This window comes from Ciconia boyciana, chromosome 15 (assembly GCF_034638445.1).
Source record: "Ciconia boyciana chromosome 15, ASM3463844v1, whole genome shotgun sequence".
NCBI classification, from domain to species: Eukaryota; Metazoa; Chordata; class Aves; order Ciconiiformes; family Ciconiidae; genus Ciconia; species Ciconia boyciana.
Window position 1 is genome coordinate 8,282,614 of NC_132948.1, and position 24,923 is coordinate 8,307,536.

Genomic DNA, 24,923 nt, shown 5'->3' on the forward strand with positions numbered 1-24,923 from the left:
GAGGATTTGTTCTGACCGAGGTAGGCAGCCCCGGGGCTGCCGCGAGTGAAAGAGCGTGGGGTCAGCTTGATTCCTGCTGCCGGGATGGGGCTCACCCACTCTCCTGGAAAACCTCCAGCCGTTTGTCAAGGGAAGAGTTAAAAACAGGGCAGCTGATCCCTATAAACGCACTCGCCCACCTCTGGCTCCCAGGAGCCCCGCAGAGACTCTGCGTGCAAAGAAACAGGGACCAGGAGCCCCTCAGCCCTGGCATCGCTGCCCATGTCCGCTCCGCACGCACGATAGAAAAATATATTTTATTTAAATTCTCCTTTTTCTCCGTGGAGTTTTCTTCTCTCTCTTTGAATATAGATTGAGCTGTGTCTCGATTTCAACCTGTGCATGTATTTCTATCAAGATCAAGAGTTAAAAGCCAATCATTAAATACCTAACTCTAGAAAAGGCTGCGTACAATATATGGCTTTTGCACCTACATCCAAAGGGGACTGGCAGGTTGGAAGGAGGGGACGGAGCTCATTTGCGGCAAAGCCAGGCTGGGGACGGGCTGGGAGGGTGGCAGGGGATGGGGGACGGCCGGGGACTGCATGCAGCTCTGCACAAAGCCAGCCTGGCGAACGGCATCTTCCCGATGCGCGCGGAGATCCTTTGGTTTCGCTCGCTCGTCGGCAGGCAGCGGGCGAGGGTGCGGGCAGGGTGGGGGTCCTGCGGCGGGGACGTGGGCAGGACTCAGCCGGAGGGACACCAAAAAGCTCAGCCCCAGGTTTTGCTCCCCGCTGCTGTGTGGGCTCAGTGCAGCTGGGTTGCAGCATGGCTCCTGCTCGGGGCCCCCAGAACTTCTTCTGGGGGGCTCTTCTGGCGCGTGAGCTTTTGAAATGAGGCACGGATGTGCTCGTGGGTCCCGCAAGCCCTTCTGTCCGGGGCCAACATCCCCTTCTCGAGCATTGCCCGCACTCGTGGGGGTGGCTCCCACCCGCAGCCCCCGGGTGGGGGTCATGGGCCCCCCCCGGGGCACCGGGGCTGGAGCAGTGACCACATGGATGGAGCAGCAGCATCGCCTGGTGCTGTGGCTGGGGACGCCAGCCTTGCCCCAGGGACCCCCCTGTCCCCAGACTCAGGGAGGGTCCCTGCGGAGCCAAGGGAGGGTGCATGGGGGGGACACAGCCACCTCGTTCGGCAGCACCACGCTCTCCCCGGCGCAGCCCTCCTGCTCTCCGTAACCTCCAACCGGGATCCACGGGAGCATCACCCACGCGGTGCCAACCCCCCTGGTGTCTCCTCCTTTGGGAAGGCCGACTGGCTCCATCCAGGGACAGGCAGCAGCCTTCCAGGGATGGCCAAGGAGCAAGGGGAGTTTGGGGACACCCACCCAAGGGGACCTCAGCTCCTGCGGCACTGCGGCAGCGTGCCGGTGCCGGGGGGGGGTGTCAGGCATAGCATGAGCAACGCAGCATCCCCGCCAGCCAGCCCGGAGGGAGGGGCACAAATAACCCAGTGCATTGCTAAGGAGGGCTGCGGCAGCCGAAACGGGAGCGGGACGGAGCAGGAACCCTGTGGCCAGGAAGGCACCCGCATGCCCTCGGCGGTGCTGCCGTGCCCAGGTCCGTGTCGGCGTCAGCGTTGGCCAAGCAAGCTCAGCGATGGCTGGGGACCGTTCATGGCTCATGCAGGGAGTTGATCAACAGCTAATAGCAGCAGATGGAGAATTAAAAGAAAAGCTACCCACTGGGTGGAAGTAGGCAGAGGCCGGGGAGACCGAGCCTTTCCTCGCCACGCAGGATCGAGTCCCCCCGCCACCGTCACCATCATCTTGGGTAGTAGTCATCCGGGACTCCTGACAGGTTTCGGAGTTTCAGAGCCGTGTCCACCGTTTTGATGTAGCCGCTGATCATCTTCCTCATCTCAGGCGTGTAAGGGTCGTACTCCAATTTTCTCAAGCCTGAGCGCTTAAAGTTGCCGTCCTTCTGTCCCTCGACGCAGAGCAGCCTGTCCTCGCACGCGGTGATGCCCAGCAGCCCCACCATCCGCTGCAGCTGGACAAAGAGGTCCCGCTTCAGGTCCTCGAAGTGCACCACCAGCACCTTCTTGCCATAGCGCAGCCAGTCGAGGGTGTGGGTGGCCCACCATGGCGCATAGTTAGCCACGAACTCCGGCCACTCTGGAAGGAGCAGAGGACACGGTTAGTGGGTGTCCCTCGTGTCCCCCACGTCCCCTGCATCCCCCATCCCAGGGCCACCGCCTGTGCTCCGGGCTGAAATCCTTCAATTATCCTTCTCACTAATTGATCCTCCCATAAAAATCAAGCGATAAAAGGGATAATGAAACATCAACAATAAGCCACAACTCTCCTGGCAGTGCCGTATACATCTATCTCACAATGCATAAAAGCTCTGGGTATCTGCCTCTTCCTCTTGTCCTCCCCACGAAACCAATGCCTGATTAATAGCTTAACTGTATTTAATCCCCCGAAGAATCATTAAACACAGTATCTGTTTCATTAAACAGATACAGGACAATTCACCTTGTGTAATCATATCACATAAAACTTTGCTTTGGAACCGCTCCAGGGATATCGTAAAATTAATGTCACGGAACCAAACAGGGGTTTCATGGCGCCCGCGGCCTCTGCGGGCTCCACACAGGGCTGAGAATGGGGAGCGGGAAGGAAAATCCCCCCCGGCACCGGCAGCCATGGGCGAGACTGGGGAGAAGGCACGGCTTTTTGCCAAAACTGCCCCAAAATTAGTTCCTGGGAGAAGGAAATGGTTTGGGGAGCCAGACCGCAGGGAGCACGGGGCTTTCTGCAGGGAAGGCTGGGGATGGGAGCCCCGCGCCCCACCTTAATTACTCACCTTTAATCACTTTTTTTTTGTCCTCTGGATGATTTATTTAACCATGCGCCCAAGCGCTAATTGCAAACCTGGCACAAACGAACTGTCCCCGTTTGCTTCCCGCGCTGGTGGGAGGGCAGGGTGGGTGCTGATGGTCCCGCAGGGACCCCCGGGCTCCACGGCCAGGGTCCTCCACGGGCTGAGCCCCCACACAGGGTCAGCGAAACAGGAGTCTCCAGCCCCTCCCTGGTGCCAAACCATGGCTCTCAGCAACGCTCCCAGCCCAATTAAAGCCCTCAAGTGATGGAAAATCTCCATCTTTGCAGGCAAGTTGTTCCAATGGTTAATTAACCTGACCATTAACCCATCAGCTAATCACGCCGTACATCCTCTGGAAAAAATTTGGTGATGTATTTTGATGCGTGTCCAAATCGGACCGTGCTGGGGTGGAGGGAAGGGTCCCCTCTGCCGGGTCCCTCCCTCCCCTCAGGGGCACAAGGCATGGGACGGGCATGGGGGGGGCTGGGACCGGGAATGCTCAGGAGGGTCCCGTGGTGCTGGGGCTCCAGCGAAGGGATCGTCCTGCATTCCCCTTCCCGGCTGTATCTGCAATTTGCAATTGTCCTTTCAGATGCAGCAGATGGGGATAAAATCTAGCAAGAGGCTCGTACCCCACCACGGTGGGGGCAATGCCAGCCCAGGGAGCTGCCCAGGGAGAAAAGCCACCGAGGAAGCAGTGGGACATTTCTCTTCCCTGGTTTTACGGGATGGGGCGGTGGGGAGAGCGGGGCTGGGCCGTCTCCGGCACTGCAAGCACATGGCGATAACGAAATCCAGGCACATAACACCAACAACAGCAAAAGCTCCCCTTAAATAAACTCTGAATTAAGGGTAGCAGATGTTCAATCAAGCTAAATATTTTAACTCTTTCCAATGAAGTCAATTCCACAACAGCAATTTGTAAATTGCTATAATTAACAAGCCTCCACAATATGCCTGTGCATGGGAAAGGTAGCGTCTCCGGAGCAGCTGGGCGCACAGAAATAACACCCAGCCACCGCCTCGTCCATAGGGACGGGCTGGCGGCTGCCACCGCTCCTGCTGCCGGCACCGGCAAGAACCAGGAGAACGCGGCAAAGAGGCGGGGGGCTTCCCCTAGCCGCGAATTTTGCAGGCACTGCCCTGCACATCGGCTGGGTCCGTTCGCCTGCGCCCCTGCCCTGGGGAAGGAGAGATAACCGGGGCTTGGAGGAAATCTCCTTCCTCCTGCTAATTAGAAACTCAGGCGCGTGCGAGATGGCACTGGGAAGGCAGAGCTGGAGCAGTGCTGCCTCGTGGTGCTGCCCGTGCCAGCGCTGGCTCTGCCAGGGAGCGGGGCTGCCCGTCCCCCCCGACACCTCCCCGGGCAGGGTGGTCCTGCTGGGACCCGGCTTCGGTGGCAGCACGGAGATGCTGCAGGCCCATGCCAACGCGTGCACCCACCAGGTGATGGATGGAGATGTCTGATGGATGTGGTTTTTTTTAACCTCTCCTTGCTCTCCACCCGCCCAGCCGAGCATTCAGGCCAGCTGCCTTTGGCCTCCAAGAGCTGCTCTGAAGGGGCAGTGTTTGGGTCCCTGGGCTCCTGCCCACCCCACCCATTCCCTCCCCACGGGCACCAGGCTGCTGTCAGACTCGTGCCCCCGGGCACTGCCACCTCTCTGCTGCTGCCCTTGTGACCCAACACGGCACCGAACAGCCGAGCATCTCCGCTTCCCCGTCCTGTCCCATCCCATCGCACCCACACAGGAGCCCTCGGCCGTGCTAGGTGATGCTGCGGGTCATGCCAGGAGATGGACGTGGGACCCCAAAGGGGTGGCACAGCCCAGGCTTCCCCCCCCATGGGGACCAGACTCAGGCTCTGCTGGGCTTTAACAACAGCTTTATAGCTCCGGTGGCCGGGCTGGAGCTCGCCCACCCAGGTCCCGTGGGGCAGGGGCAGCCGAGCCCATCAGCCTACCTTTGCCCTTCCAGTGGGCGTGAGCCGCGAAGCCGATGTGCCCCCCGTATTTGCGGTTGAACTCCGCCATCAGAGCCTTGTAGGGGTTTCGGATGAGCAGGATGGCCGAATCGAAGGATTCGATCTCCTTCTGGCCGCTCTCGTGTGTTTTGATGCAAATTGTCCTCCCGCTTCGCCAGTGGTCCCTCTCGCCCTTAAACCCTGCCGGGACAGAGCAAGCCTGAGAAGCGGCCAGTGCCGACGTTAATAAAAATAATAAAAGCGAGCTGGGGAAAGGGAGTGACGGGGGATATCAGGTTGCAAAATACAGTTGGATAAAAGCAGTTGGGGCTTGAAGTAGAATTTGCATCCCTCTCCCAGATGGAAGTCATTTATTTGCCTGAGTTATGAGCCATGATGTAAAAATCATGTACGAGAGGGTGGGTAGCAGGCACGGGGACCGAGCAGGGCTGCCTCCTCCCCGGCCGTGCTCGGCTCTTCTCAGCGAGATGCTCTGCAACAGCCTGATATTGCACAGCCCAGCTTTCCTCCAGGGCAAACCACACTGGCATTAAATAACTGCATACTGCATTAGTGCACCTTATGCTTATACTGGTGGGGTCAAGAACAGATTTTTATAGCTATAATCTCCCCGGCCACAGAATTTAAACCCTCCCAATAAATTAAGAGGGGTAAAAAACCCATGCTTGCGGGGCTGCAGATGGGCCCAGGGGCTGCAGTGATGCCATGGGGGGTCCAGAGAGGGGAGTGCCATCCCCCATGTCCCCTGCTCGGAGCATCGAGGCTGAGCCCGGCATCGCGCCCAGCCCCTTCGCACCTCCGGCCCCTGCAAAGCACAACCCAAACTACCCGGGCACAGCGTGTCGGCGGCAGAGCTGAGCTGAGGGGGGAGATAAGCTGTAAGTAGCTGTATTACATCAATTATAGATGTGTAATTTGCTTTCGGCAGGCATGCCGTGCGACGCAGGGACGTGATGGCTAATCTGCCAGTTGCCTGGATACCCCCGGGCCCTCCGACGCGCTCAGCCTAGAACGAACGCGAAACCCGCGCTCGGTCGGATGAGCAAAACCTCGCCAAGGCTTTCGCCCGGTGATGCTCCCCTCTGTGGGACGCGCGATGCTGGCTGCATCCCGGGTGGGTGCCAGCGCCGCGGGCTGATATACACCGGGCTCCCTCACTCAGCGCAGAGCAACTCCATCTCTGAAAGGCTGAATTTGGCAAATCTCGAAGAAATGTGCATCGCTGCCTACGGTGTCTGCCTCCTCGGCTGGCTGCGTGGGTACCCCGGGTACAGACCCCACCAGCTATGTGGGTACCCCAGGTACAGATCCCAGCTCCGCCATGGCCAAGGAGGGAAGGAGGATTTCCTCTCAGAGCCACAAAAGGGGAAGGAAAAGCAGGAGAAACCTTCAAGGTCTACAAATAAAACTACTGTAAACGGCTACAAAACAGGGGAACTGGTCTTTTCCCTCCGCCTTGCAATATGGTGGGTTATTGGGAGGAGCTGGCTTCTGCCTGAAAAAGCTTCATGCCTGCCTCAACCATTTTTTTTTTGCTTGAAACTTATCCTCACTGCTTAATTCGGGGTCCCCAAAGCCCACGTGCTACTGACCCTGGCACCAATATGGTGGGCACAGCACTGCCACTTTGCCCCGGAGGGCACGAGAGGAGGGAGTGACAGCATCCCTCCTCCATTAAATATTTACTGGGCAAATAGCTGTGTCTCCCAGGACGGGAAGACGGATCTCCACCAAATCCTTCAGCCCAAGAACAGGCAAATGAGATCAGCTCCCTCCTCTGTCCCTCCATCCCACCCTCCTTGCCTCGAGCTCATCAGTGCTTTTTTGCACTGCGAATATTCATTAATTTGGGTGTCGGTGTTCCCTGGGTGCCCTGACATGTCGTTATTTTTATCTGCAGCTACTCGGGAGCCACGTGGGGACATCTGTCCTCCAGGATGCTGGTGCCACCAGCACCACCCGCTCCCAAATCCTGAAGCTGGGAGGCTGCTTGAGTCCTTCTCACCACGCAGCCGTGACTTTCATTTGCTTCTCACTTTATGCATCCTGGGCCGAGAGTGCCAAGCCCACAAACACCAGCTCCTGGAGAAATCTGATCACAAAACCCCATCGGCCTTCTCTTGGGGCAAAAAATGCAGGGATTGTCTTGTTTGCCAGGGTCAGAGCTGCTCCGGTTCCTCCTCGACAAAGTTCCAACCCCCATGGTGAGTTAAAAACCACCAGCATGATGGAGAAACCCCAGTTCTGCCCCAGATTGGTCCTGGCCAAGGTCAGCGGGCAGCACGGGGAGGTTACGGGCAGGGCACACACGACGTCGGGTCCCTCCGATACCTTTTGAGCCAGGACGCATCCAGCGCAAACCATCCCACGGAGCAGCATCAGTGGTACCCAGCTCTGCCCTCTCCTTCCTGCAGGCCCAAGGGATGGCACCAGGACCTTCTCCTGGCTCAGGTGGGACCGGTGCACCCCCGGCAGCAACCCCCCCTCTCACCTTTGTTGTAGAGAGACCCATCGAAGTAGTAGCTGCCGGTGTAGAAGCCGGTGGCCAGCTCGATCAGGTGGCGTGCCCAGGTGTTGCCGGCGCCAGGGAAGCTGGCCAGGGCCACCAGCTGCTTGGCACGGGTGGGGAGAAACCTCCTGTCCATGCAGCGGTTGTCTGCAGCGAGAAGCGGCCAAGGCACGTCAGGGCTGCGGCACGGTAACGTGCTTTTCCTACAGAGATACCCCTCTTCCTTACGGTGTGCTGCTTACGGGAAGATGCTGGGCCAGGGAGTGAGGAGGTGGCCACTACAGGGAAAGGTGCCCTGCCTAAAGCACACAGGGACACCCCAAAGAGTCCTGAACACTCCAAAGAGTCCTGAACACCCCAAAAAGTCCTAAGAAGAGGGCAGGAGGTGCTCTGCCATTACTGGCTGCTTGCTGCCTGCATGATTAGGGGAGAGTGAGTAACACGGGTGCATTTGCCAAGCAATGCTCCTGCTTTTTGTATCGACGAATGCACAAGCGTTTCCAGCACAGCCTCAAACACCAAAGCAGGGATCGTGTTGAGACCGAGCCGTTCTGAAGCAAAACCACCCGAATTTGGGTCCTGACTTGCTCCATTCAGCCCTTTCCTCTCCCAGTAACAGGTTTCCTCTCGCCCTCTGCTTCCCTGTCTCCATCGGTCCCACCGCTGGGACCTGCAGGGTGCTGGGGGACAGGAGCCCTCTCTGCACAGCCTCCCGGGGACTTTCTCCCTGGTCACAGCTTTTTTCCCCCATATTTTTCCCCAGAGCTTGTCCCCCCCAGCTGGCAAAGCTCTGGCTCACCGGTACTGCCGGTGACAAGGAGGGACAAGCGCCGGCAAGGAGGGATCCTGCTGGAGGCAGATGGCAAACTGCTCTCCCCTGCAGCTGAGTCAGGCAGTAATTAAAGCTGTTTGTTCAGGGGAGGATTGATTTCCCAGGAAATTAAAATAAATGGTAATTTCTAATGAAAACCAAATAGATGCTGCAAGCTCACGCTCAGTTTCTGCCAGCGTCCCTGGGAAAGGGTTGGGAAACCAGTGCTGGCACCCACGCCGGAGTGGTCCCTGCCTGTCCCCCTGCCCAGCAGCAGGCAGGGTGAGCCCGGCGCCGGCTCACCTTGCACTTGGGTCTGGTAGATGAGGAGGTATTCGGCGGTGCCGCAGCTCTCGAACTCCTCACCGGCACATTTCTGGGCACAGAGCTGCTCGTCCTCGCGCTCGTGCAGGGTGAAGAGAGTGGTGGGGAAGCCGCAGCGGCAGGTGGTCCCGGCCAGGGCCGACAGCGGGTACTCCTGCGGGGACGGGCAGAGGGAGGGCAGCCAGCGGCACCGTCCCCGTCCCCCGTGGCAGACCCTTCCTCTGCCCCCTGCACCCGTCCTCGCCGCCCCGGCCCCACTGTGCAGCACGGGGCGGTTTGCAGCATCCTTCCAGCTGGCTGCAGCATCCCTCGCGCTGGTTGCACAAGCAGCTCATTGCAGACACCCAAAACCACCCGAGCCCCGACCTTCCTGCGGCACAGCCGAGCTGCCTGCTGGCACAGGCAGCAATGCACCGGGCACTGGTGCTCCCGGCAGAGCCGTGGCATGTCATTTGTGAGTTTGCCACCCGCATTGAGGTCACTATGAGCCCATGGATGGCCCTGTGGCAGCCTCGATGGCATTTCCAAGCCCGGAGTTAGGAGGCCCATTTGGTGGCTGACGGGTGATTTACTGCCAGGCTGCGGCAGCGCCGGGTTAATCGAGGGGCTCCGGTTATTTACTCGTCCCGGCCCCAGCTCTCCGGGCAGCGATGGGAAAGTGGAACCAGCGACGGAGCAGCTGCTCGTATTTAACTGGTGTGATGGTTTATTCTCCACTGTCCTCTGCCAGGGAGGCCACAAAGGGAGGACAGGACTGTCCCCACCTGCAGGCCTTTCTCTTCCTCTGCCTGATAATTTACCTAATTTTAATTAATAAATGCTCCAGCAATGCCCACTGCCAGCCTTTCCCCTGCCTGCTTATAGGCATCGTGCCCCACGAGCAAGCTGCTCTGCAGCATCCCTGGACCAGAGCAGGAGCAGATGCTCCTGCCCAAACCCCCCGGGCGGCTGCTGCCTGCTGGGGGGCAAAGCCATGGGGAGCAGGCAGGGCAGGCAGCGGGTGCTGCCCCTGCGGGGAGCTGCGATCCAGTCCCTCCCCACGGCAGAGACACAGACAGTCAATATGATCATTTGTGGTTTGGATATACATAATTATTATAATAAATCGGATTAAAATTTACCCAGCGTGACCCTTTCTGATGATGAAGATTTAGATGATTAAGCTTTCGACCTGCAACCCCCAGCCCCCTGGTACCTTCTCGGTGCAGAAGTCCACACACTTGTCCACCGACATGTTCAGCATGAGCTGGCTGACAGGCAGGGCGATGGAGACATTGTCCGGCCGGCGGAAGCACCCCCGAAATATTGCACTGCCATCTGCGAGGGAGAAAGACCACAGCAGCGCTGAGACCGACGCTGGCCCAGCCACGAGGAGCAGCGGCTGCACCCCAAAAACGATGCCACTGCCACCCTGCGTGCCCCAGGCTCTGCATCCCCGTCCCCCACCGCTCCTCTCCAGCCTCCCGTCAGCATAGCGGCTGGTTTTCTCCAGCTTTCGTCACCCTCCGGCTGTGAAGCCGCGTTTGCTAACAAGCTCATTTTGCTTACAGTGCAAAATCAGAGCAAAAGCCCCAGCAGCAAAGTCAGGTTTATTTTTTCCTCCTTATTTTTATCAGCTTGGTGATCCCAGGCTGCAGGAGGGATGGAGCCAGCGAGGAGAGCAGGGCTGGGTCTGGCCTGGTCCCCCTGCCAGCATCGGTGCCCCACGGGGTCCCATCCCGGGTCCTTGCCCACTGCTGCACGTACCCAGGCACCCTCGGCCCCCCTCCGGGGCTGCTACTCCACCGGGTGCCTGGTGGTGGGAGCTCTGAACGCCTGGGGAAGCAGTAAATGTGGGTAATTATAGTGCTTCCTAATTGCGAGCCAAACGAGCGCTTCTGACGGGGAGCACCCTTGGCTCTCTCTGGAGCTCCCGTGCATCCTTCATCCCGCAGCCAGCTCTGCCGGCAGCACACACTGAATACAATGATGGTCCTGTTTGGCCATCAGGAAAGAAGTCTTCATCCAAAGTCTCCCAAAATGCCCTGAATGAGATCCTGGTGAGATCCCTGGGGCTCCACGCAGCCCCAGCCGGCAGCGATCCCTGCAGGGGGATCCCTGTGGTTCGCAGCGGCAAAACTACCCCAGCCACAGACCCGAACCGCTTCCAAACCACCTCTCCCGAGCTGTGACCCAGCGCACACAGCATGGGGACGCTGGGGCTCGCCCCCGCCGGCACTGCAAGGGCTTCCCCCATTTGGGGGCTGAGCCGGGAGCCGCATCGATGCCTCCGACTTACATCTCCTGGCGGACTCCTGGGCCAGCTCCAGGCGGTAGATGGAGAGCCGGTTGACCCCGCCGCAGGTGTTGCTCCTCTCCCCCTTGCACTCCATGTTGCACTCGGACTCGCTGGCATTTGAGGCCTGGATCTTGTGCCCGCAGTAGCACTCGGCGCCGAATTCCAGCCCTGCGTAGAGGTAGCCCCTGGGGAGAGGGAGATGGGGGGCTCAGCACGTCCCCGGGCATCCCCCTGGCTCCATGGGGTTTTGCAGGAGCATCCAGCCAGCTCACACCCAGCGCTGGAAGCAGCACTGCATCCCAAGGATGCATTGTTGGGCGAGATGATCGTTGTAGGTCCCTTCTAACTGAAAATATTCTCCTCTATTCTATTCTATTCTATTCTATTCTATTCTATTCTATTCTATTCTGCTCTAGTCTAGTCTAGTCTAGTCTAGTCTATTCCGTTCCATTCCGTTCCGTTCCATTCTGTTCTGTTCTATCCTATTCTAAGGGAAAGGGCTCCATGGGCCACAGAGCTGATAAAGCAGGAGAAAGCGACATTTCTTACAGGCAGGGAGGATGTAACGGGTAGTGGTGGAGCAGGAATAAGTGATGGGGACTTTGCTGGGCTTCAAAGCAGGAGAGCTGTGCTGCTTGATACAGATTGGATTTGAAAGCCGGAGGATCAGGCTTGCCAAGGCAGGCACTTGCCAAGTGCCAGCGGAGCTGGAAACCCACTGGAAAGGGGCAGTGCCGGACTGGCAAGTCCCGCCGTGGAGCTGCCAGCACTGTGGGGGGGATCTGGCATGGAGCAGCCCCACATCGGCACCACTGAGGATGTGCCGCAGCAGTCGGCTTGGCCCACGGCGCACATCCGTCATGGCAAGCATCCTGCTGAGGTGGATGTGCCACATGCAGGGGACGATCACTGCCCCAGTGATCGGCGGTGGCCCTTTGCAGCAATGTCCCCAGGTGCCGTGGGATGCTGCACGGATGGGCTTCAGCTCCGGGGGAGTTTGGAGGCAGCAAACTGCCTGCGATGCCACCTGCCCTGCCGGCACAGACCACGGCTAGGACACATCCTTTGTGTAACGCTGGGGAAAGGAGAAAACTTCTGCAGCAAGGGATCCGTGTGTCTCCCCAGCTGCTCACAGACATGCTTTGACAGCTGGGAAGGTCTGGGGAGGGTGTTTTGGTGGGGGACAGTGTTTTGGTAGGGGACAGCGTTTTGGTGGGACCACCCCTGGGTGGATGGAAGTGCTCAAGGCTCCCTCAGCACTGAATCAGAGCCCTTACAGCCCCCTGTCCCGTATGAGGATGGAGCACATCATCCCCCTCGACCTTTTTCCAGGGAATAAAGTGGGGTCCTGGAAAACATCAATGAATTTTTTAAAAATAAATAAATAAAAATGACATAAATCTAAAGAAAAAAGAAGGCAGGCGGGAGGAAGGGGAGGGGAGCAGCCGGGCAGGGAACTGACAGCAGAGAAACGCTGGCAGCGTGCGGGAAGTGATGAAGACGCGGTGCCCATCTCCCGCCCTACCGTTCGGCACAGTTGTCCTGGCAACGGAAGACTGTCATCTTCTTGTAGTCAAAGAAGGACACACCACGCAGCGTTCGCCGGCGAGTGTTGTCCACGTAGCAGCCGATGTATCTTGCTGGGGGGAGGGTACAGGAGAGGGGGGTAAGAACCAGCCGGGGCTGAGCCCACCGATTCCCACCCCCCTCTTTTGAATTTTCACTAAATAGGGATGTGTAGCAACGCACCCTGTCCGTTTGCTTTAGAAACACGTGCTCTGGGTACAACACGCCCCTGCAACGCTGCAAGGAAAGGTAGGTAAAGCCCAGAAACACCCACTATGGTGGGTGTTAGGTAGAAAGGATAGAAAGGATGCTGTGGCTCTGCACCGAGGCTTCTCCTCTCCGTCCTCTTCCTTCCCGCCAGCCTCAAAACTGAGCAAAGAGGCTCCAAAAAGAGATGAGTTACATGGTAAAATAACCCATCCCCTTCACTCTGCCCTGCCAGGAACACAGGGGTGGGCAGAATGGAGAAATATGGTTTAAAACAAATTTTCCTCAGCCGGCAGCTCATTTTCCCTAGCCCCAGACATCGATGCGGAGGATATTTGCCCAGTGCTAACACCCGGCAAAGTAAAGGCTGATGCCTGTGCTGAGAGCAAATGAAGATGCCGGTAGGCAGGGAATAGAGCTGAATAAACAGTTACGATGAAATCATTTATTTGACAAATGTAGCCTTTCCCAATAATCTGAAAACAAACAGACATCTCCTCGCCTGTTCGCCTGTTGCGACGGTCCGTGTCGGCTGTGGGCTCTCGTTAGGGGCGAGCTGGTCCACGAGCCATCCCTGGGCAGCCCTGCGCTGCCAGCGCCCACCCCGTCCCCTCGTCAGGTGCCCTTGTTAGTGCCCTCATTAGTGTCCTCATTAGTGCCCTGCTCCTGCTCCCACCCGGGTGTTTGCTGCGGGGAAGATGCATTGCTGCCAATGCAGGGATGCGGCGCTGGTGCAGGGATGCTCAGTATCCTCGCTGCCACTGCTGCCCGAGGAGGACGGGGGTTTAGGGAGCCGGTGGGATTAGCCATCCGGTAATCAGCTAACGAGGTGTCCATTAATGTGTTCTGGCAGAGGATGTGCAGGTCGGCCACCCAGTGCAGGTGTCTCAGAGAGAGGGGAGGCTGGCCCCGGGAGCAGTGACCGGGTCTTACCGGCCTGGGGGCAATGGCAGAGCTGGCTTGGAATCCCAAACCAGTCTGGTTCACCTCGCTCCCTGTTTCAGGCACACATTCTCGATGAATAGAACAGCAATCTTCCACTTTTCATTATCCTGAAATATCTGCTCCACTCTCAGGCCATCTTCTGCAGGATGCTGGCACGAGGCGACCCTGTCCTGGAGAAATCCTGGAGCCCGTGCGGTAGCCACGGACCTCTGCCTTTGAGCTGCTGCTGCCAAGTCCCAACGTGGGGACACGAAAGGAGAGGCTCCTGCCCCTTCAGGGCCACCGGATCCCAAGCCAAGGAGTTGTTTTTCACAGCACCAAACACCCCTCCAGCTGTGCCAGCCGGGGCTCTGGCCCCAGCACCCCAGCCAAGGCGTTTTGGGAAAGCACCGGGATATCTGGCAGCACAGGACTGGGCAGGAGCAGAGGTGAGGGCTCCCCTGCTCTGGTCAAGAGTGAAGCCAGGGCTCTAGGCAAGCAAGGTCCATCTTCCCGTACATGATTACCACCCCGTGTCTCTCCTTCCATCTCCGTGTCTCTGTCACACACCAAATTACCCCTCTAATAGCAGAGCGTGTCCACATGTGCCACTCCAATACCAAACCACACTATGGGATAGTACTTCTCACCTCCTGCTTGCATTTTGCATCTTTTGGGGGGTCTCTGAACCAACTCCATGTGTACACCCTATAGATGGTGTGCCCCACACCTAGACCCCCACCCTCCCCACCACCCCATGTGGCGCAGACCCCACCAGCGCTGCAAACCGGCTTCCCCAAGCCAGCCTGCAGGAAGGTGGAGGAGAAAGATGGAGAGAAATGTGCTTGATAACTTTAACCACCAAAGAGTCGTAACTCGTTGCTCCCAATTACTCTCAGCATAACATGGCATTTCTGCAGCGCTGAGCAGGTTTCGGCAGGTCAGCTCATTTTGGTTGTGACAGATCTAACCGGTGCAGGATTACTCCCATCATTTGCACAGAGCCGGTGACTGATGTGCATTACCTTCAATCCATTGCCCTTAACATATGTGTCCTGCAACTTATTAGGAAGGCAACTGGAATAATTAGGGAGATACAAGGACAAGAAGTGAAGGAGGAGCGAGCAGGGGGAGATGCAAAAGGCACGTGGTCGGGTTAGGCAAAGCTTGCAGGAGGGTGCTGAGCAGTGAGAGGGGGACCTGCCCCAGCACGCAGCTCTCATGGGGACAAGAGGAATTTCAGAGCACGTTGGAAACATGCGTGTGAACAGACACACACAGATCCACCCAGCCATAGTCATTAAATTCCCCAAACGTCTCCCTCTTCCAGGAGCTAGGCTGGTCACTGGGGCCGTTGGCATTGCAAATTCATGTTTAACATCTTAATGTAAAGCTTAACGTAAAGCTTGGTCTTCCAGAGAGCACCGCAGCTCTTGGCCGTGGCGCAGCACATGCGCACGAACCGCTTTGGCGCTGGGGTCCCCGTCGGGTGCGGGCACAGGGTGCAAGCAGGGACCCCCTGGGCGACGTGCCCACGCTCGGGGCCAGCTGGTGACCCCGCTTGTGTGGGGAAGCAAGCCATAGCCCTGCAACGCAGCCCCGACCCGCGGGGTGCGCTCAGGCTGCTCCCCTGCCCCAGCAGCAATCACTTTGGGTCACTAATGACCCCCCAGGGAGCATCCCAGCAAATCCCCCAGCCACGCTCTCCAGAGCGGTGCCATCAGGACCCAGCTCCTGTGAGCCGGGAGTTGGCACTGCTGGTCTGTCTGGGGGCAACACCTCCGTCCGTCCGTCCATCCTCCCTCTCTGCTCGAGCAGCCCCAGCCCCTCGCCGGGCTCTCCCAGCACCCACCGCCACCGTTTATCAAGCTGAAGGAAGAACAGAAGTGTTTTCACAGGGCTGTGCGTGCTGCAGGGTGATGCTTGAAACAAATATCTGCCCTTCGTTTTGCAGCTGGTCGATCAAAAGCCTCGCGCCGGGCCCTGAGCCCTCCCAGCTCCCCGACGCTCCCTCTGCAGCCGTCCGCCCCGCAGAGCAGTGACGGCTCGCCAGCGATGGGCCAGGGGCTCACCCCGGCTGTATCCATACAAGTCCGGCATGTGAGAAGGGAAATGCTCCATGGGAGCATGGGAAAGAGGGGGTGGATACTGATGGCGGCAGCTTCAGGAAGGGTGGTCCATGCTGACCACCCCTGGGACAACTGCGCCGGTGTCGGGATGTCTTCGTTTGCGTGCCTGGGGTGGCCAGTCCCCCTTTCTTCATGGCATTGCTTGCTCGTGTGTCATGGAGGAGCCCAGCCTTGGCTGGGAACGGCTGGAGACATCCAGCGAAGGACCAGAGATGGATGTGGCAGAGAGGAAGCGATGCCGGACGTTGCCAGGCTGGGGTCGGTGCTTGCTCACCCCAGCTTCACCATCCAAAAGTGCCCCCCAGATTTGAGGCAGTAGATGCACCTTTGCACGGGGATGCAAGATGAGCCGAAGCCGTTCCCTGGCAGACGGGGCTGCCCTCGACCCGCACCTTGGCCTGACCCTGGGGCTCCAACGTGCGGCCGGGAGAGGGAGGAGGAGAAAGAGGAGGAGGAGGAAGAGGATGAGGAGGGAGGCACATCACCCCGGCAAGCCAGAGCCGCACATCACGTTAGCTAAACCAGAGCTGGTTTTAGGAGCAGTATTCCCTCTGGAATGATTTCACGTGGCAGACGCTCCACAGCCACCTTGTTAAGCTGTCCCCTGCTTAATTACCACCACCATTAAAACCTGCCTGCTCCTGCCAGGCGGCCCGGGGAAGCAGTGGGCACTTTGGAGAGGAGCAAGGGAGTGAGGCGGGTGCTCAGCACCCGTCCCCCGAGGCTCTGCCAGCCCCGCAGGCACGCTGGGCATGCCAGGCTTGGGGGATTTCTCAAGCTGGAGAATTTCTCCGCACCATCCTGCTCAGGAGCTGCCAAGATGCTCGTGCGGTGGCACCGCATCCGCTCCAGCTGCCAGGTCTGCACTGGCTCCCATTAACGACTGCCCACACCGAGACTTCCCACGCGAGATTAAAAAGGGGAAAGACGATATTCCCAGACCACCTACGAGCAGCTAAAGCCAGCGGTGCCCGAGCCCAGCATCCCTTCACTGTCCCTCGCAGCCCCTGCCGTGGCTGGGCACGGGGAGGTGGCAGGGCCAGCAGACGTTAATCGCAGTGGACACGTTGCATATGGCCGGGGACAGGAGCGCTGCTTGGGGTTTTTATGGTGACTGACAGCTTGGGCTCACGAACCATCTGGTGAGGATTCACCGAACATCAATTCGCGTTAATGGAGCAACGCGGCCACACGTGCCTCAGAAACGCTCCCAGAGACCCCTCTGCGCGGGGGCACGACGGGGAAACCCCCTTTCATCTTTCCTCTCATTGTAGCGTGAGAAAGTCCCTTAAGCACCACAAGCCATTTTTCCTCCTTCTTCCAAGCCTGGACCATGCATCTTGCCCGGAGTGAACATGAGCACAGACCTGCCGTGGGTCTGGTAGCCGAGGAGTAGCCCCCCATGCCCCAGGAGCAGCAGACCAAGCCTGGCTCAGCACGGTGACCCCTGTGAAACCCCCAATTTGCCACAGGGTTGGGGGTTCCTGTTTTTTTCCGAGCCACATGCCCCCTGCTCCCTCAAGGGTCTACGGAGCTGCGGCTCCCAGCCCGGGATGCCCAGGGAATTGCATGTGCCAAGCCCCACGGGGCAGCTCCTGAGCAAGCCTGGCTTTGGGCCACAGGCTTGCTCACGCAAAGCAGCCGTCACGGGCACCGGGGCTCCCCACGGGTGTGCATCCCCCCCACCAGAGATTTTGCCCACCCTGGGGTTCAGGAGAGGGGAGCGAGCACTGACAGGCAGAGAAGAGCCCGGCAGCATCCTGACACCTCTCCAGCAGTTCCTGCCCCTGATTCCCTTCCGAGTTTCCGCGACCGGCCGATGCTGCCGCTCCTGCCCCGAACGCCGAGGCACCCAGCACGCCGCTGCCGCAGCTGCGTGGCGCTGGAGCAACGAGCTGGATTGCTCTTTCTCGCCAGCCCGCTTTATTAACGACAAGAAATCATAACGGCTTTCAGAGCGGCTGAAGGCGCGAGATGCTCCTTTGCCGGGGGGGCTGCAGAGCCGGCAGAGAGGAGACGCGGGGTGTGTTTGGGTGAGGTTTGCTGGCACTGGGTGCTCGTGGGTGCCAGCGAGGGAGGTGATGAGCTGAATAACCACTGGGATGCAACAGCCCTGACGGGCGGCTCTCAGCCACCCAAATTCAGAGCAAGCGTGCAACTCTGTCTGCATACAGCTGCCTTCAGGATAAATAGATGACATTTTAAAAATCAATGAGAACTACTACATTCGCTTATCCTTGTTCATTAATAATGGTCCCGCTCGACAATACACCCGGCAGCCCAGGCAGCAGCCAAGCAGGGATCTCCTGGCTTGAAAGGCCAAACCCCAGCCCTGCCTGCACCCACACCTGCCTGCACTTCAGTGTCTGCAAGGTAATCGCAGCCAGCCCCTGCCTGAACACCCCAGCAACGCACACAACAGGCCACACATCTGGTTTTAGTGTTCGTCGGGGCCAACAGAATTAAATCTGAATTTGGCCCGTGGCACAGCCAAAGGATGGGATGAAGATGGGGTGCGGCCTCTCCCCAGCTGGCACCCCAAAAGCGCCTGTCCCAGCAAGGTGCGACTTGGAGCTTGATGATGCACAAGTGGGAAAGAGTGAAAATGGAAAAATGGAAGTGGGTTATTGGCACTTGCGGAGGGAGGAAGGAGGGGAAGGAGGGAGGAGAAGATGTTTCTGGGACCATCCTCTGGACCAGTGGTCTCCAAAAAGGGGTGCTGCGCCCCAGGGAATGCGCAGGACGGTCCGTTGGGGTGCGGGAAGAAAATCTTAACACTCAAGTAGCATATGGTTATAAAAAAATAAATACACATTTACTGGGGGTGCATGCTCAGAAGTTTGTTCCTGGTAGGGGTGCATGACCAAACCAGCTCAGAGACCACCGCCTCGGTGCACGAGGCTTTCCCCAGTAGAGGCCAAGAGGAGGGACCCCCGCCCGAACGCGTGTCCCCAGCCCTTACCTCTGTCCTCCTCCTTCTCGCGGCCGCTCCTGCCCCTCAGCGCCCGGCTCCGGGTGCTGCCGTAGTCTCCGGCTTTGGCCCTCTCCGCCAGTTCCTTGGAGGTGCTTTTGAACCAGGGTCCGTGCCGCCGTCCCCCCTCCGGCATCGTCACTGCCGCCTTGAAGCCGCGGCTCAGCTGCATCACCCCCAGGTAGGGCAGCCCCGGCCCCTCGCCGGCCCCAGGGCCGCGCTGGCTCCCCGTCACCGTGGGCTCCCCGGCGAAGCCCGAGTGCAGGAAAACCAAGCTGCCGGCCGCCAGGTAGAGAGCCAGCAGCGTGAAGAAACGCACAGGTTTTCGCCGAAAATACCGCTGGAGTTTTACCAATAATTTGGCCATAGCGTCTTCATCCCTTCCCCGGCAGCCGGCGCCGCAGGGGAGCTGCTCTCTGGCCCCAGGGATGCTCCGAGGGGGGTTTTGCCCGCCCCGGGCTGGAGGAGACTCCCGGGGTGTACCAGGGGAGCTGATGGGTGCCCCGAAAGCGTGGCGGGGGCTGCAGGGTGAGGCCGTGCAAAGCTATTGCCCGACCCTAAAAATTCCGGGAGGGCTGGGGAAGGAGCGGGGGTGGATTTTGAGACCCCCCCCGCCGTGCACAGGAGGTTTCTCCAGCGCTGGCTGTCACCGCCGTCCCTGGTTTATTCTCCCGGCAAAGCCCCCCAGCCGTGCCCTGGAGACTCGGTTGATGAAGGGATCATGTTAAGGAAATCGAGGGTCTGAAGGTGATTTGAAAGCCGATCAGCTGATGCAGCTCTTCTCGCTCGCCTTTCCGCTCGGCGGCACCGGCTCTCACAAGCATCTCTCTAATGGAAACGGCACCGTCGCCTTTTCAGACAAAGAATGAAAAGTCCCTGGACGCGTCTTGGGGCCTGAAATGCTGACTGGGACCCTTTGTCTAACGAAGCCCCATTCATCTCACTCCCAGGGCAAGAAATCTCCACCTGCAAGTCAAAGAGAAAGGCACACTTAGGAAAGCATCCCAGGACACGGGGAGGATGGCAGTCCCCGTCCCCCCGCGGGGCGAGGAAGATGCCCAGGCTCTCAGCCCTGCAGAGGGGCAGTTCACCCTCCCCGCAGCACAAGGATGCGGGACAGCCGGGAGACGTCGGTGCAGCGGGAGCGATGCTGGCTGCCAGCAGCCCAGGGTTAGGGACAGGGATGCAGCCCACACAGCTCGCTCTGGTTGTGCAGGAGAGGTGCTACAGGAAGGCTCTGGGGCACATGGAGGATTTCTGATTTCACCCGATTTCACCCACAAGGGGATGAGCTGTGAACGCTTACATGCACGCACACATCCACATGTGCATGCACGTGCATGCACACACATGCATATGCACGCACATCCACGCACTCGTGCACACACATGCGCACACACCCGTGCACATGTGTTTCACCCCTAGACCTGCACGTCTCTACGCACTGGCCAGCCTCGAGCGAAGCCCCAGAAAGCGAGCGCCTGCCCCGGGAGCCGGGCGGGCAGTGGGGCGGCGGGGTGCTATGGGCAGCTGCTCCAGCACCTGGGCACCCTGCCAGGCTGGGAGACCCCACGGGAGTGCGACGTTCCCACGTCGTCCCCAGTGTGGTTCTCCCACGTACCGCCATGGCTGCGTTTCAGCCCATCATGCCCCCAGCAAGGCTTTTGCAATGTCGAGGCGAGGGCATCCTCTATTCTCCAGCCAGGACCGAAGGGCTGACCTCCCCATTCACACCCTGCCAGCCGGGATCGACACGGTGCTGCCCCGGGAATGTCGTGGCCGGGGCTACCCAGGGCCATCCCTGGAGGCTCTCGGCACAAGGAGGGCAGCCAGCCCGGGGAAGGGATGGTCCTCTCCAGCCAGCGCCGGGGCTTTTCCCGAGGGGGGATTTCTCTCCTCCAGACCCCCAAGCTATGGAGGATTCTCTCCAGCCCTGCCCGGGACAAAGCCACACCGAGTTGCAGGGTGGGTCCACCTTCACGGGGGGAAATGCCACTGCCACCGCGCCCTGCTGGCACATCAGTGGTGGCAGGGACAGTCCCGTGCTGCCTGTCACGGACTCATCTTATTTTAGGAAAGGAGATGAAAATAAATGGAAAGACAAAGTGCCATTAGTTTAATGGCCTCTATGTTCCTGCCATCTGTCTTCAGTTGATTAAATAAAAAATATTGGTGGAACATATGGCATGAATTATACATAAATATTTTAATTTGGGTTCCCAGAGTGGTTATTCAAATACCCCTGGCTCTGCCGGGTGAACTTTTGTGGAGCTCAGGGCTGGGCAGGCTGCGCAGAGTGGATCACCAGTGGGGCACGAGCCCCTCAGGCTCCCCCAAACCATCCCCTCCCCGGCCACAATTGGGGTCATCACGGCCTGAGCAAAGGCTGAGTAAACTCGGAGTAGCAGCCGAGCAAGCAGACTGGTTGCTATTCAGGCTTTTGCATCTGCAGGCACCTCCGTGGGTGCAGGCAGCACCCTGGCACAGCCAGGACGGGTGGTCCGGCCCCCACCGCGGTGGGCGAGCATCCCCCAGCCCGGCAGTCCCATGGACCCGTCGGCGCTTGGCCGCCCTCCCGCGCTCCCTGGCCGGTGGCCAGCGGGGAAGGGCCGCTCCGTGGGAACCCGCATCTTCCCTTCCTGCATGAGCTGCTGCTCTGCGCTTCAACCCGCCTTCCCGGGGCTTTGTACAGGCACTAAATACAGGGCGGTTTGGGACAGTGCTGGGGTGCAAACGGGACGGCCCCGGGGCTGTCCCCACTCCCCAGAGTCCCCGCTGCCGCCCACCCTCCTCCCTGCCTGGGTTTGGTCCTGCCGGGCTATGGCAAGGAAGCACGGCATATAAAGAAGGGGCTTAAATTACTATCATTAAGCCATCTGGAGCTCATCCTTCTCCATCATGAACTGTGGAGTTGCAGGTCAATTACTGCACATTTGCATATATTCCATTAATGCTTCTGCTAATTGTCTGGAGGAGATAATGTGCTTGGCTTACGGCTCCCTTGCTGGCTACGGTTTACAAACAGCGAGTGTGGCAAATAGACCCTGCACCAATGCTCCCCGTGTTGGCGGAGGCTTGGGACATCGGGGGGGTGATTGGGGAGGGTGATTGGGGGCGGTGATTGGGGGGACCCCACCCTGCTGGTGGCCATCCAGGATGGGGGATGCCGGCAGCACCCCACAACACTGTTCCGTGCACTCCGCCAGCCCTCCCCATGTTGTAAGGATGGATCCACCCTCCCCAGTGCAGCAGCATCAGGGTGGAAGGACCTTGGCTGGACCCCACGGGTTTCCGTCCCGCACTGCAGCCTGCAATGGCGAGTGTCCCCCGGGGTTGTATCCAACCCCCCGCTGCCTGCACCCCACGCCGCCTGGCCAGGCTCTGCCTCCCGCGGGCAGTGGGGCAGCTCCTGCCGGGGGTTCGCAAGCAGAGCTGGTGCCAGCCCAGCCTGCGGCATGGCTAGAGGACAGTAGCGACACACTTTACCAGCCAAACTAAGGAAGCTAGTATTAGTCAGCCAGCGCGGTGCAGCAGGCAGCGTTGTAAGACTGGGCTTTCGTCGGCCGCTGCGGGTGGCCAGGTACAAAGGCTGTTAGGAAGAACGCTGCGGGCCGGGAGCCACATCTGCTGCCTTGGCGCTGGGACAGCCAGGGCGCAGAGGGGATTTATTCCCCAGCCCTTGCTTGGTTATTACCCGCTGTGCCCAGCTGCTCCCGGCTGTGGCTGTCAGCGGGGCTCTGCTCAGGTCCCAGGGGACGGATCCAGCCCCGGGGAGTCATGTGGCTGGAAAGCTCTCCCCTTCCAGCAGCGCCGCGGCTGGAGCATCCCTCCCTGCCCACCCCCGGACCCCCTTGGCACCTGGAGCCGAAGCATGGCAGAGCCGAGCGGGGACATTTCCCAGGCACTTTGCACTGTTACAAGCAGGCAGCGGGTCCAGCCAGGATGGGGGGAATGGGGGGGGAGCTGGTTCCTCACCTACCTCCATCACCATGCTCCTGCCAAGAGCTGAAATCCTCGTCCCGGCACTGGGATGCCCGAGTGAGCATCCCTCCGCACCCAGCCCACCGCCCTCTGTGGCAGCAGTCCTGAGGCCAGTAGAAAGCCCCACGGCTTTGGGGCTCTGCAATTACTTGCTGCAGGGCTGAGGAAATTCTCATTAATTTGCAAGGCTTATCTTTCCCCCCATCCCGCCCCAAGCAGGGGCAGTGTGCGGGAAGGTGGGTCCAGGTCCCGAGGGGGCTCCGCCAAGCGGCACGAGCATCTCTGCGACCGCTCGTGACCGGGATGAATGAAGCGCCGATAAATTATACATTTGGGTCTTGTCTCCAAATTGCTCTGCAATTATTGAGCAGCAAGGTTCAGTTGCCTTCAAGCACCACCTCACATCTGACCACAGCAAAACACACTGAAGGGCTCACGTGGTTCCCCCAGCACAGGAGAACAATCAGCCCATTAAAAACAGCAAATTAACGAACACAAGAGTTCCATTAGGAGGAGAAGGCGACCGAACTATCCAATTTCATCACGTCATTAGCATTTCTTATCAGAGGGACAGGGAAAGAATAGGGCTTTAAAATACAGAGGGATGGGATGGAGTCTAATGACCACAACAGGGCGAGTGCCCGGGGACCCTTGTCCTGCTCCCGGAGGGCTGCGGTGCAGGTGCTAACCTCAGTCCCACGTCACGGGGCAGCCCCGGCATGGTCGTGCACCCTTGGGTGCACAGCACAGCTTCCCCCTGAAATGCTTCTGCTGAGACCTGGAAATGCGGCGGTGTGCAGGACGCAGCGCATGGCGTGCGATACCCAGGGCACGGTATGCGGGACCCAGTGCATGGCATGCAGGACCTAGTGCACAGGGTGCAAGATCCAGCGCACGCTGTGCAGGAGCCAGTGCACGCTGTGCAAGGACACAGTGCACGGCGTGCTGCCTGGACCTGCTGTCACCCAAAAGCCACCCACTTTGGTGAGGGGACCACGTGCTTTCTCAGAGAGCCCCGTGTCCCTCCATCCCCACCCTCAGCTCCACAGGGTGCTGGCAACAGGTGACTGCTGCCACCGCAGAGCAGCTCCTGCAGCTTCACACCCTCGTGCCTCCCTGGCGCAGGCAGTGAGTGACGGCACCAACCAGTGACACCAGCATGAACACCCAGGGGTACTGGGCACCCTTGGTGCTGGCATCCCCCGAGCCTTTCAGCCTCCATCCCTAGGAGAGTACTGCGGCAGGAGCTTGGCATTGCTGCCGGGCAGAAGTTGGGCAATTCAAGCTCCCAGGTAAACCTGCCATCTTCTTCAGCCCCATGAAAATGGATTTTCACTCTTTCTCACCCTTTAAAATAGAAGCAGCAAATGAGGTGTATCGGGCTGAATTTAAATACTGTTACTGCTGGGAACGAAACTGAGCTAAACTGGGACATTGAAAATCAAGGTTTCCGTCACAGCAGGGCACATCTGGACCATCTGATGCATCTCCCCTCGAGCACCCAGCACCCGCCGGCTGCCTCTTCCAGGGGTGAGCTGAGCATGCCGAGCAGTCAGCTGCCTTTAAACCGAAGCTAAGTTTATTTATTCAGCTGCTCCCTGCCTTAATTTTTGTGAGAAACATGTTTGTGCATCCCCTCTGCTGGGAGGGTTGCACAGGAAAGGTTCATGTGTGCTTAAAAACAGCTGAGTCGGCAGCTTTCGGGTGTCACAGCGAGCGGTGGCTGCTCCGTCCCTGCCTGGGGAAGCAGCTCGCCCCAGGGAGCTGCACCAGGGTTGGATGCTCCCCAGGGGTGTGCTTCCCTGGGGAGCTTTTAAATCCCTTCCGTAGGCCAAGCCACCAAGATACGCAAAGGAAAAACCTCTTATTTGGGATTTATTGGCCTGATTTGTAAATGCAGAGCGGGACTTACCCATCTGCTGATAGATTTCTGTGCAGGATTTCCAAGCGTGTTGGAGGGTTTGTAAATCTTCCTCCTCGCTGGGAATCAATGGAGGGGTTTAGACTGAAATTAGGCAGCTGACTTTCTCACTTATGGGCAAAAAACGATTTTTAAATATTCTGGAGAAGATTTATCGACGGTCTTAGCACTTGCCCAGGGCAAGGGGAAGCTGCAGCCGCAAGCCCAGCTGGGCACGAAGCACCAAGCTTGGGAGGCATCGCAGATTCTTTCATCTGTAGGGACAATTTTGCCCCAGACTAATTGATTAACGTCTGCAAAATGCCTTGAGATCCACAGAAACGGGGCCATGCTAATTGCACAGCCTCCTATGAGCGCTCCCTCCACTCTCCAGAGGGCGAAAACTTGCCGTACACCAGCCCCATTTCTGAGAGGGCTGAGTTATAAATAAACCCCAGGGCGATGGGCTGGATCC

At 58.8% G+C, this 24,923-nt stretch overlaps 1 protein-coding gene across 1 annotated transcript; it reads right to left on the reverse strand.

Annotated features, from left to right (window-relative positions):
• Positions 1-1,802: 1,802 nt before the first annotated feature.
• WSCD2 (WSC domain containing 2) lies at positions 1,803-18,940 on the reverse strand. The gene is made up of 8 exons (XM_072880273.1): positions 18,559-18,940; positions 12,296-12,410; positions 10,771-10,955; positions 9,688-9,809; positions 8,472-8,646; positions 7,340-7,504; positions 4,828-5,028; positions 1,803-2,155 (listed from the first exon to the last, which is right to left on the reverse strand). The coding sequence occupies exons 1-8, from the start codon at positions 18,932-18,934 to the stop codon at positions 1,803-1,805; spliced, it is 1,692 nt and encodes a 563-aa protein (XP_072736374.1). The 5' UTR covers positions 18,935-18,940.
• Between the last annotated feature and the right edge of the window lie 5,983 nt (positions 18,941-24,923).